Source organism: Eptatretus burgeri, chromosome 4 (assembly GCF_056783735.1).
Source record: "Eptatretus burgeri isolate ZD-2024b chromosome 4, Ebu_testis_v1, whole genome shotgun sequence".
In the NCBI taxonomy this organism is placed as follows: domain Eukaryota; kingdom Metazoa; phylum Chordata; class Myxini; order Myxiniformes; family Myxinidae; genus Eptatretus; species Eptatretus burgeri.
This window is the reverse complement of record NC_140964.1, coordinates 141,586,041-141,601,911: the sequence shown is the minus strand read 5'-3', so window position 1 is coordinate 141,601,911 and position 15,871 is coordinate 141,586,041. Positions and strand designations below refer to the sequence as shown.

Genomic DNA, 15,871 nt, shown 5'->3' with positions numbered 1-15,871 from the left:
GCTAAAACCAGACACGATACTCTTGGATGCACTTTGAGTACACTTAATTGTTGATGGTGAGCGGAGTGAACACAGCTCCCCCCGGAAATTTGGGCCCAAGTCAATTATAGATTTGGACAGGGGTCAGTGTCTTGGGCATATCCACCTTCAGGGAGCGCATCTTGTTCCGCTTGTAGAGAGGGGGCATCCGATCTTGGTTGGTGGCATCAAACCCGGGTTTTACCTCCTGTATCATTATCCCACCAGCGCTGTTCACCACATTTGAGCCATGGATGTTTGTCGTTATTTTGTTCATATTGTTCCATATGAGATGGAACATGTCATTGCCCTCGCCGGTAATAATCTGGGGAGTGAGGGAGGTGGAAACCTCATCGAGAGCCTTGGCCAGCACAGTCTCAAGTTCCAAGCCGAATTCATAGGCCTCACAGTGACCCAGCCTACTGAAGATAGTGGTGAGTTGTGTACTGTGGTAGAGGTGCCGTATGGTGGTGCAGAGGAGTATGTATTTTGACAACTTCCAGTCTCCCTTTGTCACAGCACGACAGATGTCCTGGAACAGTAAAGAGAGCAATTAGCATTATAGCATTGGAGAAACAAGCATAATGCAAAACTATTACTACAAAATTTGACAGACCTGTTATTTTTAAAAAGCTGAGCACATCAAGGTGGAGGGTTACCTGGCCCTTTGAGAGCACGATGCATCTAGTCTTCGCAGACTTCACATCTGCATCACCAGAGATGACGAAGTACAGGAACTTCACGAGGTCAGGCGTGAGTTCATCTGATGACTTGACCTCGATCGTCAACTGTAGGAGGCCAGGGAAGTGACTTCGACTCATTGAATGCTCGCTGGATTATACTACAAAGGAGCAGGGCCACTTCCTCATACTTGTCTCCGGACCCAAGTTCAATCCACTGACAGAAGATACATTCTGGAGGGAACAGCTGCATGGCAGAGGATGATGGTGGTTTATGAGGGGAGTGTGATTTTCGTGCTTCACTAGATGTTGCACTGCACTTCAAGCGATCCTGGTTTTTCGTAAAGTTGTGGTCGTGGCCTCGATGATTGCCAATTGTTTCTAAATCTGCACCAGCAAGACTCTCCAGAATGCCATTACAGACATCCTCCATGTTGTCAGGGACAATCACCTTCACTTGTTGTGCGTGCAGTTTATCTCGAGCATCAAGAGCAAACTCCTCCATGAGATCTATCCTTTTCTGGGACATGAGGATAATGTGTATCCTTCATCTTGACAATGTTCCACGGGAGTGGTTGAATTGAACCACGATTCTGATACGACTGCAATGTCTATTTGATCCTGGATTGAAATGGATCTAAATTCATGAAGTTTATTTTGTGTGCCATGTTTGAACAGGATTAGTAAATGCACGTCTGAGAAATGGTTGAGGACGTGTTCTGCACCGTTTTTTTAAAAAACAACTAAAATGTCCGCCAGTCTACCAGTCGACCATCTTTGATCAAATCGCAAAATAAAGTTAGGTGCAAGTGTAAGCCATTGTGTGCTGTGCTTGTGCCACGTTTGAACAAAATCAGACCATGCATGTCTAAGAAATGGTTGGGGACACATTTAAGTCACAAAATGGCCACCAGTCGACCATCTTGAATCTCATTGAAAAAAAATGATGTGCTTATGTAAGCCGTCATTCATTATGTGTGTGCCAAGTTTGAATAATAGAGAAATGGATGCATGTCAGAAATGGTTGAGGACGCGTTTGACACCGGGCTTTAAAAAAAAAAAAAAAATTATTATTACAACTCTAATGGCCGCCAGTCGGCCATCTTTGATTGCATCGCGAAACAAAATGATGGGCTTCGGTATACCATAATTTCTTGTCTTTTTGCCAAGTACGAATAAAATCGGTCCATACATGTCCGAGATATGGTTGCGGATACATGCGATGACACGAAAATCGAGTCTAAATCCACAAGCCCCCATTTTGGACTAAGTCCAACGGGGGCTAATAAACCCCTAAACTGACATGGAAGCAGATGTGGGAGTTCTATGTAAAATCTGGCATGGGAGCCCACAAAAACAACTCTCTTGTGCGCTGATTATTTTGAGCACAAGGCCTAATATGAAGAAGTTGGAGCTAGGAAAAGCATCTTGGATGTCACTGTATACAGTCGTGGCCAAAAATATTGGCACCCTGGCACTTTTTTCAAATAGCTCACTATTTTCTCGAAAAATAAGTTGAAATTGGCAAAGTATTTTGTCTCCACAATTCTTTATTTCACTGTGTATATTACAGAACCTTTGTTATTGATTTAGAACTTAATATATCCTTTTAAATCAGAAAATAAAAGGCATTGACAAAGTAATTGACACCTTCGACTTAATATTTGGTATCACAGCCTTCGGACAAAATAACTGCAGTGAAGCACTTCCTTTAGCCATGAACGAGCCTCCTACACCTCTCTACTGGCAGGATGTCCCACTCTTCTTGTACAAACTGCTCCAGTTCTCCCACATTTGAAGGGTTCCTTCTCCCAACTGCTGTTTTCAGATCTCCCCACAGGTGCTCAATGGGATTTAGATCTGAGCTCATTGCTGGTCACTTCAGAACAAGCCACTGTTCTGTTGGCATTGCTGGCCACTCCTCCATATTTGACTGTAGGGAAGCTGTTCTTTTCTTTGAAGGCTTCATTTTGTTTTCTGTAAACACAGAGATGATGTGCTTCACAAAAAGCTCTAATTTGGTCTCATCTGTCCACAGGACATTCTCCCAGAAGGAGTTTGGCTTGTTCAGGTGTGTTTTGGCAAACTCCAGTCGGGCTTTCTTATCTCTCTCTCTCTCTATCTCTCTCTCTCTCTGTCTCTCTCTCTCTGTCTCTCTGTCTCTCTCTGTCTCTCTCTCTGTCTCTCTCTCTGTCTCTCTCTGTCTCTCTCTCTCTCTCAGCAGTGGGGTCCTCCTGGCTCTCCGACCATAGAACACCCTTTTATTGAGTTGGCGACGGATGGTGTTAGTTGAAACTGTCATACCTTATGTCTGAAGGTCAGCTCGAATCTGTTTGGCAGTTTCTTGAGGTGCTTTCTCCACCATTCGAACAATCCTTCGCTGCAATCCTCGATCAAGTTTTCTCTTGTGGTCACGTCCAGGGAGGTTGGCTACAGTGCCAGAGGGCTTAAACTTCCTGATAGCATTACATACGGTGGACACAGGAACATCAAGGTCTCTGGAGATAGACTTGTAGCCTTGAGATTGCCCATGCTTGGCTACAATCTTGTGTTTGACCTCCTCAGACAATTCTCTGATTTTCTTTATTTTCTCCATGCTCATTGCGGTACACACAGCACAATGACAAATTGTCTCTGGATACACAGCACACACAGTACTGTGCGGTACACACAGCACAATGACAAATGACGGTACAAATAATGACACAAAACAGCACAATGACTCCTTTTCTCTATTCAAACTGGTTGAATTCGTGATTTTTATATTGCAGGCACCTGCAACTCACCACAGGTGAGTTCAATTCCAAAGTGCAGGCACCAGCTTGAAATCTAATTATTTCGAACAACTTCTAAAAGGTTCCAATAATATTGTCTGGGCCGTTTTAGGATTCCTGTGGATAAGATAAGATTTAGTAATGATTTTTCAACCTTGTTTTGTTTTGTTCCACTGCACACCAAATAAACACATCTGTGGAAAACAAAAGATTTTTAAAATCTCAACAATTTTCTGGAAGAAGTGATGCATTATTTGAAAAAAGTGCTGCAAGGGTGCCAATATTTTTGACCATGACTGTGAGTCGTATCGTCCTGGATGTCACAGCATGTCTGTTATTGTGGGTTCCCTCCTTTGTTTGGTGTCTGTCTGCCTTGTCCATCCATGTCCCCGTGTTTGTGTGCGTTCTTGGCTTGTATATTGTAGCAAAACCTGACTAGTTTGATTTGCATCGTCACCTCGTTTTTATCCTTTTTGTTCCTATTTGCTTTTCCTTTCCTACCTGCCTCTGATCATTGCTCCCAACCTAATCCCATCTTTATAACTTTCACAAAGTCGATCCTGCTACTGGTATCAGACTCAGAGGTATATTTGTCGGTGTAGTCCGGTAATGTTCCGGCTTTATGCGATCCGAGTGCTCAATGTTCGAATCCCCGCATGCTACAAACCCACCCACCCCCTTCCTTATAATGAATGGGTTTTCCTCGGCCTCTTCATGCTGCTAGGCATTGTGGACGAGTGGAAAACTGAAATAAATTGATTAAGGACGTATTGCCTTCCATATTCATGTATAGGTCATCCTTTAAGTAGCATTATGAGAGTTGAGATAAGGAATTGTATTGTCTGAAGATGTCTGACATTATACATAAATCTGTTTTGTTTCTTCTGCATCAGAGTGGCGCAGCTCTCAACTCGAAGCACCCGAGTAGCGAATGAGCTGCAAGAGGAGCTGGAGCTTGGTCGGTGCTTGCGAGCCAATCAGACGGAGTGGGCGGAGCGAGAGGCGATGATGGAGAAGGATAGAGAGGCAGAGAGATTAGCACATCAGGCCGAGACCACAGAGCTAAGGGAGCAGGTGTGGAATATTCATCTTTCATTCACCCCTTGCATGTAGTGCAGCGTGCATTGCACGACCGGGAACTTCTGATGATCTCTCGATAAAACAACATGGCCGATGCTGACGGAGTTAAAATTCTGCAAAACAAATGGACCACAGACGTGTGTGTTTGGTCGAAGCAAGAGAGCAGGGACGGACAAAAAAGGGTAAAAAAAAAAAAAATTAAATGTAGTTATTACAAGTTTCGTGTGGATGAAAAACTCCATAAACTATGGGGGAAGGCGAACCCCAGAACACGGTGGAAGTCGGCACGTGGTGCATCATATGCTCGGATCGTCGGTGGTAAGTGGCGTGTAAAGTTTTCAACAAAAAGCGATTTTTAATAAATAATGTCTATTTACAGACTGGTTTAACTGTTTTGTACCCCCATTCTGTGGGGCACAATTTTTAAAGAATATCCCCTCACAAATCCCACACAAACATGGGAACGTATGAGAACATGAACGATAAATTATCGGGAGAAACTGAGATGGATTCCAATATTTTCACTGCACTGTGCAACAAGGTTGCGCAGGATAACGAATGGAGTCCCGAGCTGTTGGCTGTTCGAATCATCAAATTTTCAATAAACCTTTACGATGAGAATATGGAGAACAGTAATAATTATTGGGTCAAAAGGGCAGTCACCGAAAGTACAAATAGGCCTTGTTCATGAAGGTAATACATGCACTGGAGCGCGAACAAGCCTATCAATTGAGCTCATTGAACTGAAGCCGCTGTGGGGCACAGCTGCCATTCTATTGGCCGTCAACACGGCACGCGAGTGTATATAGGCCTACGTGCTTTCGGTACACTGAATATTGGAATAACGGACTTGGAGAATATTTTTGGCTCTTATGATTATTGTCTTCAGTAATTGTGGTATATAAATAATATAGTTGGTAAGATGTACACGCAGCCCAAACAAAAGATGCCAATTCCATTTGAAACCCATGGAGGTCACTTTTGACAGAGTGTTTTATATATATATATATATATATATATATATATATATATATATATATATATATATATATATATATATATATATATATATATATATATATATTGTTATGGTTGTGGAAATTCGCATGACACCATAAAGGGTCCTCAGGTGAGATATATCGGTAAGTTCATGTGTAGTTAGCCCAAACCCGTTGTAGAGAGGGAATATATGTGATCCAGTCGGGCTGCGATTCTTCAGTTAGTCGTTTTTCTTTTGCTGTCGTTAATTTGAGGCAAGAACAAAAACCAACAACGCCTGTGGGATTTTCCCTTCTGCTTTTCCCGCGCTTTGGCATGGGGGAGGTGTGATTTGAGCCAGAGGTCAAAGGTTAAAAATGGGGGGGGGCCTGATTTTGGGGGAATAATTCCCTGGCCCCGAGCCAAGACTGACTTTCCTCGCCCCCCGCACGGCGCGGGGAGGGGGGGAACGAGAGGGCACGCCCCTTTTTGGGAAGCTTCCAGAAGGGAGGTGGAGCCAGAAACAGGGCGGGGCAAAGGGCGGAGCCCCGCGCTACAACAGGGGTGGAACGAAAACGCGAGAGAGTGAAGTTGAGTTTTAGGCTGAACGCGCGCGAGTGAGGAGAGCTCGGCGGGAAAAGGGCGAACGCGATAGCGAGCGAGTGAGGAGAGCTCGGCGGAAAAAGGCTGAACGCAAATGCGTGTGAGTGAGGAGAGCTCGGCGGAAAAGGCTGAACACAAGCGCAGAGAGCTGAGTGGAGTTCCTGAGGAGAAGCACGAGCAGACGCGGAGGCTCGCAGACTAGACCTCGCTCGCTGAACCGTGCTGGTTGGGTCGCTCTGGACAGAGGGCGCCTCGAGGGGATCGGCAGTGCTGGCAGATCCGGATCACGGTGGACACCAGCTCGGGGAGCTCCCTACGGTCACGCTCTTTCAATCATTTCTTTTGGGTTTCTGTATGAATGGTGTGGCGCCATGTCCTGTAAAGTAGAATAGTGTAAGTGACTGTGCTGTGAATAATTGCTCATTCGGTTTTAACTCTTTCCCTGCTTTCTTTTGCTGTAAATACGTGCTCCCTTGTCTGAGAGTGCAATAAAAGTGCTTGCTTGTCCAATTGTTTCCCTGTTTCGCTGCGTCCTTTCCTTTGTTGAATCTCTATCTTGCATCACGTAAGGGATTAATAGTGGGTTTTAAAACACCCGGTAATTAATCGGAAGCATCAAGGCCGACGATGACTCCGCTCGGTTATCCCTGTAATACGGAACGAACCGCTTAAGTGGTTCGTGTCCGGAATCGGCCTGTGGCGTGGTCCCATCCCTCGGCAGATTACCCGTGCGAGTACCATAGGTATATCGACTTTCGGAGATTTACCCTATCTCGCGCGGGTGGACTGCGGACTGGGTGGTGGTGGGGTTAAACCCCCACCCGTGACTGGTTTCTGGCGGTAGTCCCAGGAGGGTCATGACTGAATTGTTCGTTTCGGTGGGCGAAGCAGCCGCGATTCGAGTTACGTGGCCGATCGCACGCCGGGCGGGCCAGAATTCGCAACAATATATATATATATATATATATATATATATATATATATATATATATATATATATATATATATATATATATATATATATATATATATATATATATATATATATATGTGTATATATATATATATGTGTATATATATATATATATATATGTATATATATATATATGTATATATGTATATATGTATATATGTATATATATATATATATATATATATATATATATATATATATATATATATATATATATATATATGAACACTGTTTTTTTTGCATTGGGTACGATTTCACGATCAAGGGGTGCCTGTCCACCCATATTCATGTTACCCATTTAATATGAAGACCGATTTGAGATCCACACTGTTCCATTTCTACGTGAACCAATCACCAACTTGGTTGATCATGTTTGAACTTTTGGCTTCATTACTTCACATGTTACTCCAATTCGTGGCATTGTTTTTGGCCTTTCACCGAATTATACACGGTTATGCTCATCAAATGCATTGCAATATACTGTATAAACAATATACATATATTCAAATCATAACCGCACGAGACATCGAAGTGTCAAACCGCTGTCACACCTTGACGGTTTAGCCAGCGTATGCCGACGTATGAAAAATTTGCTGAATACGCTGGCACACGTCAAATACGTTGTGGGTAAGTTTTGTATACGTTAAGAGCACGCTGAAGCACGCCGGCATACGTCGTAGTACGCCGAATACGTCGACAAATTTTAAGCATGCTGAAAATTTTTCGACGTATGCCAGCGTATGATGCACACGTTCCGCATACGCTGGCCATAAGTTGTAGGCACGTTATGCGATCGTTGACACACGTCGACACACGTTACTTGTAAGTTACTCATGAGTCGAAACACCTTGAGGTAATGCTTAGCGTACCCGAAACTTATTTCTATCCTATGAGTAATGTGCTTTGAACCTATGTGTAACGTATCTCCAACGCATATTGACGTATGTAGATGTATTTGACGTCTTCCGGACGACCACAGAACTTACTGAACGTGTTACTAACTTACAGCTACCGTATAATGGCATATTGGCAGCGTTTATGGGAATTGGTAAATAAAAATGGGGTTCACACAGAAGGAACCCGTCAGTGTTCCAGACTCCATTAAATTTTTTTTTGTTTGTTTGTTTTTTTTTCTTCGGTATGACGGTGATGTTGACACTTCGATTTCTAGTGCGGTTATGATTTAAATCGTTGAGCGGCAGCCTATTAATTATATTATATTATAACCGCACTAGAAATCGAAGTGTCAACATCACCGTCATGCCGAAGAAAAGAAAAAAAAAAACATGGAGTCTGGAACACTGACGCTAAACATTACCTCGACGTGTTTCGACTTATGAGTAACTTACAAGTAACGTGTGTCGACGTGTGCCTACAACACATTACTCCTAGGTTAGAAATAAGTTTCGGGTATGCTAAACATTACGTCGACGTGTTTCAACTTATGAGTAACTTACAAGTAACGTGTGTTGACGTGTGTCAACGATCGCGTAACTTGCCTACAACTTATGGCCAGCGTATGCCGAACGTGTGAGTCATACCCTGGCATATGTCGAAAAATTTTGAGCATGTTAAAATTTGTCGACGAGCTCGGCGTACTACGACGTATGCCAGCGTGCTCTTAACATATACAAAACTTACCCATAACGTATTCGACATGTGCCAGCGTTTTAGACAAATCTTTCATACGCTGGCTAAATCGTCAAGGTGTGACAGCTGCTCGACTGCTGCTCAGTGCAATTCTGGAGTTAACCTTTTGTAATTTGGCTTAGCTTAAGAGATTCTACAGGTTATGGCATGTGTGGAAATGAAATGAACCCACGAACGCTGGCGTCTCCGAGTGTTTATAAGAATTGCAATGTATTCAGCGATTTGTAAGTATGATGATTTCGAATTCGATATATAATATGAGTGAGGAAAGTCGAAAAAAAAAAAAACTTTATCGTTAAGAAATCATTGCATCCTGTTCCAAGTCAAGGTTAGGTTGAGCAGGCTAAAAAGCAAGGCGGCTTCAGACCCCGGCGAGGTAACCCAGGATACGCCTTAAGACCCCAGAGAGTGAGGTGGCTGAGGAGGAGCCTGATAAAGGATATAATTAAATAAGGCCGTTAATTACTGTATCTTCATAAGGGGTATTTTAATTAACCCAAACAGCCAATTTTCACTCATTGGCAGAGTACCCACCCGATGGGTGATCTTGTTTATTGGGGTCATTCTAATCCTCTGTAGCAAGTCTGCATGTAATTGGCCCAGAACTGTAGGAGGAGTTGTGCGACAAACATAGAAACCCACAAACACACAAACACCGGTCTGTGAATTATCGTAAGGATGCACTTCCTTGGCGTTCCCTTAGTATGCATGCAAAGTTTCAGGCTACTAGGTATCCTAGTTTTGGAGTTATGGACAGACAGACGGACGGACACACACACACACACACACACACACACACACACACACACACACACACATTGATTAGTATAGATTTGCAGTTTTGTCATCAAATTTTCAACAAACCTTCATGATGAGAATATGGAGAAAATTTATTCCCGAATTATTATTTTTTAGCTTTTGTTTTCCATCAAGTTTAGTTTGAGTACAAAGTGGACGTTGACGGGCTTTACATTTTGGGATGCTTTATAGTTTTCTACTCGTGTTGCTCTCCCACTTACTCTCTCTTCAGGTGAGGGACTTGATGTTCTGTTTGGACACTCGAGAGAAAGTGAATTGCCTTCCTGCAGAAGAAAAAGCTGATGTGAGGGAGGGAGTGGTGGAAGCAATCCCTTCACCCTCCCCAAATGTCCAGCAGAGAGACAGAGGAACACGGAGAAGTCGGGGTAGAAAACATAGATGAGTCTTCACATGTCAAATTCTGATGTAAATGAAAAGGTTTAAATTGCTCGATCATTTTAATAATACATGATGCAATAATATGGCTGCTACAACAAACCTAATAATAGTTACATTGTATAATGATATATTGATAAGTTGCTAAAGCTGTATATTTGGTGCTCCCCATCTTTCCCTCTTCCTTGGCATCGAAATTTATTTATGCAATTCTCTATAATCCTGTTCAATAAAGTTTTAAGTAAATTGGTAGAGTGTTTTTTTTACAGATATTATACATGAGTAAACATGGCATTTTCTGAGGCCAATTGTTGATTTCTTTCCCCCAATTTCCCCTGCACATATCATGTTGCACAAGTTGAGTATGTCTCTAATTTTGTTACTATTGTTGCAGCCACAAGTACCGAGACACCAGCTTGTCACTCAGGGGGATTAATTCCCGGTTGTCCTCGGTAGAACCGAAACTGGGGCCACCGCTCACAATTAACGTTGTGGTACGGTGGGTTGTTTTAGAACCACGAACGCCACCCAGTCAACCACGAGTTCCAGTGTCCACCGTCTTATTATTCCGTTTAACTAGAGATCACGTGGTTACCTGAACGGGGAGCACACCCTCGGCAAAGCACCAATATTATCTCGATTAGATTTTAATTAGGGTGGCCGATCGTTTTAACCGCTGGTGCGTGCCGACTATTTTTTGGTCAAATCTGTGGTAATTACCTCCCAGTCTATCGAGGTTCGGACAATGCTAGACCAATGGAAGGAAAGGACAAACACGGACAGGTTGGAAATCGACAAATGATTCATTAATAATAAAATAAATAAATAAATAAAAATAACTTTTTATTTGCTGAGGTAAATAAAGAACGAATTTCAAAGCAAAATCAATCAAAATGCCAGGAAAGAGACAAAGAGCAGATGCTTATCGAGGGTTGACTTACAGATAAAAATAGACATGGGTACCCAACAGATCATTCGGGGGGGGGGGGGAGGGGGGGAGAATCGTCTTGCTCACCAGAAAGTCGTCCGTGAAGTTAAAACGTCCTAAAATGTGTGCGTGCGTGTCACGTCTGTCGCCAGCACCCAGCCTTGCGTGCACCCTCTCGCGAATAGCCTTGAACGCCAGTCGATGTCTGGAGGGCACCGAGATCGTCCGTCGCGGGTTTAGACCCTGGTGTTGTTGGTGACTGACCAGTGCCTCACTTGGCGGCGCTGCTCACACCTACACGCGCACCACATGCTCGCTTGCACACTTCCTCTCTGGTTCGCTTCTTCCCTTGCACGCTTCAACTCTCACTTTCTTTCTCGTTCTCTTCTCCCTCCTCTTTCTCTCGCCTCCGCTTTCCTTTCACTTGTCTCGCCTCTGCTTTCCTCCTCAGAATGGACCTCCAATTCGTTTTATATCTGCTGCCGTCTCAAGCTCACCCCGTCCCACTTGCGCACGGTTACCATAACGAGCCGTGCGCTCTCAAAAAAGGTGGGCGTCGGAGCTCGCGAAAGAATGTTGCTGAGGAAAAATGAGGGCGAGCTTCAGAGCTCGCGAAAGAATGTTGCCGAGGAAAAATGAGGGCGGGCTTCAGAGCTCGCGAAATAAATGTGTGTGAATGTGTCTGTCATAAAGAAAAAAGCTTCCCATAAGAGAGGGGATCTATCCTTTACCCTTCTCAACGCATCTCATTTAAAATCCCATTAGACATGGGGATGGTCTAATCTGAACATGCTTTTAAGGAAATAACTGTCTGAGGACCTGGATGTGTGGATGCATTCTGAAATCCGTAACAATATATATATATATATATATATATATATATATATATATATATATATATATATATATATATATATATATATATATATATATATATATATATATATATATATATATATATATATATATATATATATATATATATATATATATATATATACACATGTTCTATTAAAATTTGTGCCAAAGACTGTCGTGTTCCAGGATGACATTCTGATCACAGGCTGTGATACTGCAGAACACCTGAGTAACCTGGAGGAAGTCTTGCGTCCTTTGGACAAAGTAGGACTCAGACTGAAACATGAGAAATGTGTGTTTATGGTGCCCAAAGTTGTATTCCTAGGCAGAAGAGTCACTGCCACTGGGATCGTGCCGTGTGATTCCAAAGTCAAATCAATCAAGAACACACCCAAACCAGAAAATGTGTCACCATTGCGTTCCTTTTTGGGTTTGCTCAACCAATATGGCAGTTTCTTGCCGTGGTTGAGCACGGTGCAAGAACCCCTGCATCAGTTACTTCGGAAAGGGAAAACTTGGGTTTGGAGCCAGGCCCAGGATGATTCCTTCAAGGAAGCTCAAGGTCTATTGTGTTCCAACAAGTTGATTGTTCATTATGATCCATGTAAGCATCTTGTATTGTCATGTGATGCCAGTGCCTATGGGGTGGGCTGTGTGTGCCAACGAGTCGGGCAAGTCACAACCTGTTGCGTATACTTCCAGAAGTTTGACGAAAGCTGAAAGAGCCCGTGGTATGGTTGATAAAGAAGCATTACGCTGTGTGTTTGGGGTAACCAAGATGCATCAGTACTTGTTTGGTCATAAATTTGAGCTTGAAACTGATCACAAACCGCTCACCCTGTAGTTTTCAGAGAACAAGGGAATCAATACCAATGCGTCATCCCGTGTTCAGCGGTGGGCCTTGACGCTGTCCGGTTACAATTATACTATTCGTTACAGGCCTGGCACTGGGAATTGTGCTGATGCGTGGAGTCGACTGCCGGTACCCATCACTGATAGTAACAATACACCCTCAATCTGCTGACCTTGTATTAGCTATGAATGTGTTTGAGAGTGACTGTTCTCCAGTCACTGTTGCTCAAGTGAGATGGTGGTCGAACAGAGGTCCTGTGTTGTCTGTAGTTCAGCGTCGTGTAATGTCTGGTGATTGGTCCCGTATACCAGACTCAGAGGAGTGCAAACCGTATTTACGTCGTCGAGATGAGTTATCTGTCTAGAATGCTCACTTTGGGTCCGATGTGTCATCACGCCAAAGCAGGGAAGAGACAAGTTGGTTTCTGAACTTCATCGTACCCACCCTGGTATTGTTTCGATGAAAGCTATCTCAAGGTCTCATGTTTGGTGGCCTGGTATTAATTCTGAACTTGAATCTTGTGTTCATTGTTGTGATACGCGTATGCAGCTCAGCAAGTCACCAGCGGAATCACCGCTGAGTGTTTGGTCATGGCCTCCAAACCTTGGCTCCAGTAACTGATGCATTGCATGAATTTTGTAGGGATACAAAGGATAGGGATAAAGTTTGAATGTGTTGACCACCTTCCTTGCACTGGAATATGAACAGTGAGCTCGTTGGGCTAAATGTCTCAGAGAATTCTTTGGGTTTGCTTCCATTCTTCCCCGCACTTCATGCACTCTCTCTGGTGGAACAACATTTGGCTGGCGCATGTGCTTTTGAACTTTCACGCAGCCTGTTTCCGTGAACTGTTTCACCAGTTTCCATATCACTGATTGTTGATTCGGAGTCTGAGGAGTCGGAGCCGCTGGGAATACGGGTTTCCTGGGTCAAAACTAAGATTCAGGCTTTCAATGACATCTTGGATGCTGCTGTCCTGTCTGTTCCTGTTTGTGGTGAGGATGTTGAGGTCGTGGAGAGATTCACTTACCTTGGCAGTGATATTCATGTCTCTGCTGGCTGTGAGTCAGAGGTCAACAGATGTCTGGGTCGGGCCTGGGGAGTCATGGATTCACTGGACCATGGGGTGTGGCGCTGCCGGTACCTGTGCGGGAGGACGAAAGTCTGAGTCTTCAGGTCCTTGGTGCTTCCAGTCTTGTTCTCCGTATGGAATACTTGGACTCTGATCAAGGATCTGAGACAGAAACTTAATTCCTTTGGTAGCAGGTCTCTTCGGAGAATCCTTGGCTATCGCTGGTCGGACTTTGTGTCCAACAAGTGGTTGCTGAGAGAGACTCTGATGAGATTTGTTACCTGCATAGTCCGTGAGCGTCAGCGGCGGCTGTTTGGACATGTGGCCCGTTTTCCTGATGCTGATCCTGCTCACGAGATTCTCTCAGAGAGGGAGTCTCCTGAGTGGAGGAGGCCAACAGGCCGACCACGTGTCTCGTGAGTGGAGGAGGCCAACAGGCCGACCACGTGTCTCGTGAGTGGAGGAGGCCAACAGGCCGACCACGTGTCTCGTGTGTGGAGGAAGCCAACAGGCTGACCACGTGTCTCGTGAGTGGAGGAGGCCAACAGGCCGACCACGTGTCTCGTGTGTGGAGGAAGCCAACAGGCTGACCACGTGTCTCGTGAGTGGAGGAGGCCAACAGGCCGACCACGTGTCTTCTGAGTGGAGGAGGCCAACAGGCCGACCACGTGTCTCGTGAGTGGAGGAGGCCAACAGGCCGACCACGTGTCTCGTGAGTGGAGGAGGCCAACAGGCCGACCACGTGTCTCGTGAGTGGAGGAGGCCAACAGGCCGACCACGTGTCTCGTGAGTGGAGGAGGCCAACAGGCCGACCACGTGTCTCGTGAGTGGAGGAGGCCAACAGGCCGACCACGTGTCTCGTGAGTGGAGGAGGCCAACAGGCCGACCACGTGTCTCGTGAGTGGAGGAGGCCAACAGGCCGACCACGTGTCTCGTGAGTGGAGGAGGCCAACAGGCCGACCACGTGTCTCGTGAGAGGAGGAGGCCAACAAGCCGACCACGTGTCTCGTGAGTGGAGGAAGCCAACAGGCTGACGACGTGTCTCGTGAGTGGAGGAGGCCAACAGGCTGACGACATGCCGCGTGAGTGGAGGAGGCCAACAGGCCGACCACGTGTCTCGTGAGTGGAGGAGGCCAACAGGCCGACCACGTGTCTCGTGAGTGGAGGAGGCCAACAGGCCGACCACGTGTCTCGTGAGTGGAGGAGGCCAACAGGCCGACCACGTGTCTCGTGAGTGGAGGAGGCCAACAGGCCGACCACGTGTCTCGTGAGTGGAGGAGGCCAACAGGCCGACCACGTGTCTCGTGAGTGGAGGAGGCCAACAGGCCGACCACGTGTCTCGTGAGTGGAGGAGGCCAACAGGCCGACCACGTGTCTCGTGAGTGGAGGAGGCCAACAGGCCGACCACGTGTCTCGTGAGTGGAGGAGGCCAACAGGCCGACCACGTGTCTCGTGAGTGGAGGAGGCCAACAGGCCGACCACGTGTCTCGTGAGTGGAGGAGGCCAACAGGCCGACCACGTGTCTCGTGAGTGGAGGAGGCCAACAGGCCGACCACGTGTCTCGTGAGTGGAGGAGGCCAACAGGCCGACCACGTGTCTCGTGAGTGGAGGAGGCCAACGGGCCGACCACGTGTCTCGTGAGTGGAGGAGGCCAACGGGCCGACGACGTGCCGTGTGAGTGGAGGAGGCCAACGGGCCGACGACGTGCCGTGTGAGTGGAGGAGGCCAACGGGCCGACCACGTGTCTCGTGAGTGGAGGAGGCCAACGGGCCGACCACGTGTCTCGTGAGTGGAGGAGGCCAACGGGCCGACCACGTGTCTCGTGAGTGGAGGAGGCCAACGGGCCGACCACGTGTCTCGTGAGTGGAGGAGGCCAACGGGCCGACCACGTTCCGCGTGAGTGGAGGAGGCCAACGGGCCGACCACGTGCCGCGTGAGTGGAGGAGGCCAACGGGCCGACCACGTGCCGCGTGAGTGGAGGAGGCCAACGGGCCGACCACGTTCCGCGTGAGTGGAGGAGGCCAATGGGCCGACCACGTTCCGCGTGAGTGGAGAAGGCCAATGGGCCGACCACGTGCCCCATGGTTGCAGCAGGTTGATCAGCATCTCAAGGAGATTGGGATGGGCCACACATCTGCCTGGGGAATGGCCGGACGGAGACCGCTGGAGTACCTGCGGAAAGTGGGCGAAGCGACACATGCTCCCACACC

At 46.1% G+C, this 15,871-nt stretch overlaps 1 protein-coding gene across 2 annotated transcripts in view; it reads left to right on the top strand.

The window, feature by feature from the left end:
* Positions 1-10,200, top strand: part of BRAP (BRCA1 associated protein) — a 68,494-nt gene extending 58,294 nt beyond the window's left edge. The window contains exons 13-14 of one of the 2 annotated variants that reach the window (XM_085880204.1): positions 4,366-4,546; positions 9,787-10,200. In XM_085880204.1, the coding sequence (XP_085736330.1) occupies positions 4,366-4,546; positions 9,787-9,957 (352 nt within the window). In that variant the 3' untranslated portion in view covers positions 9,958-10,200. The remainder of the gene's footprint in view (positions 1-4,365; positions 4,547-9,786) is intronic. The other variant, XM_085880205.1, reaches the window with a different exon arrangement.
* The last annotated feature ends 5,671 nt before the right edge of the window (positions 10,201-15,871 follow it).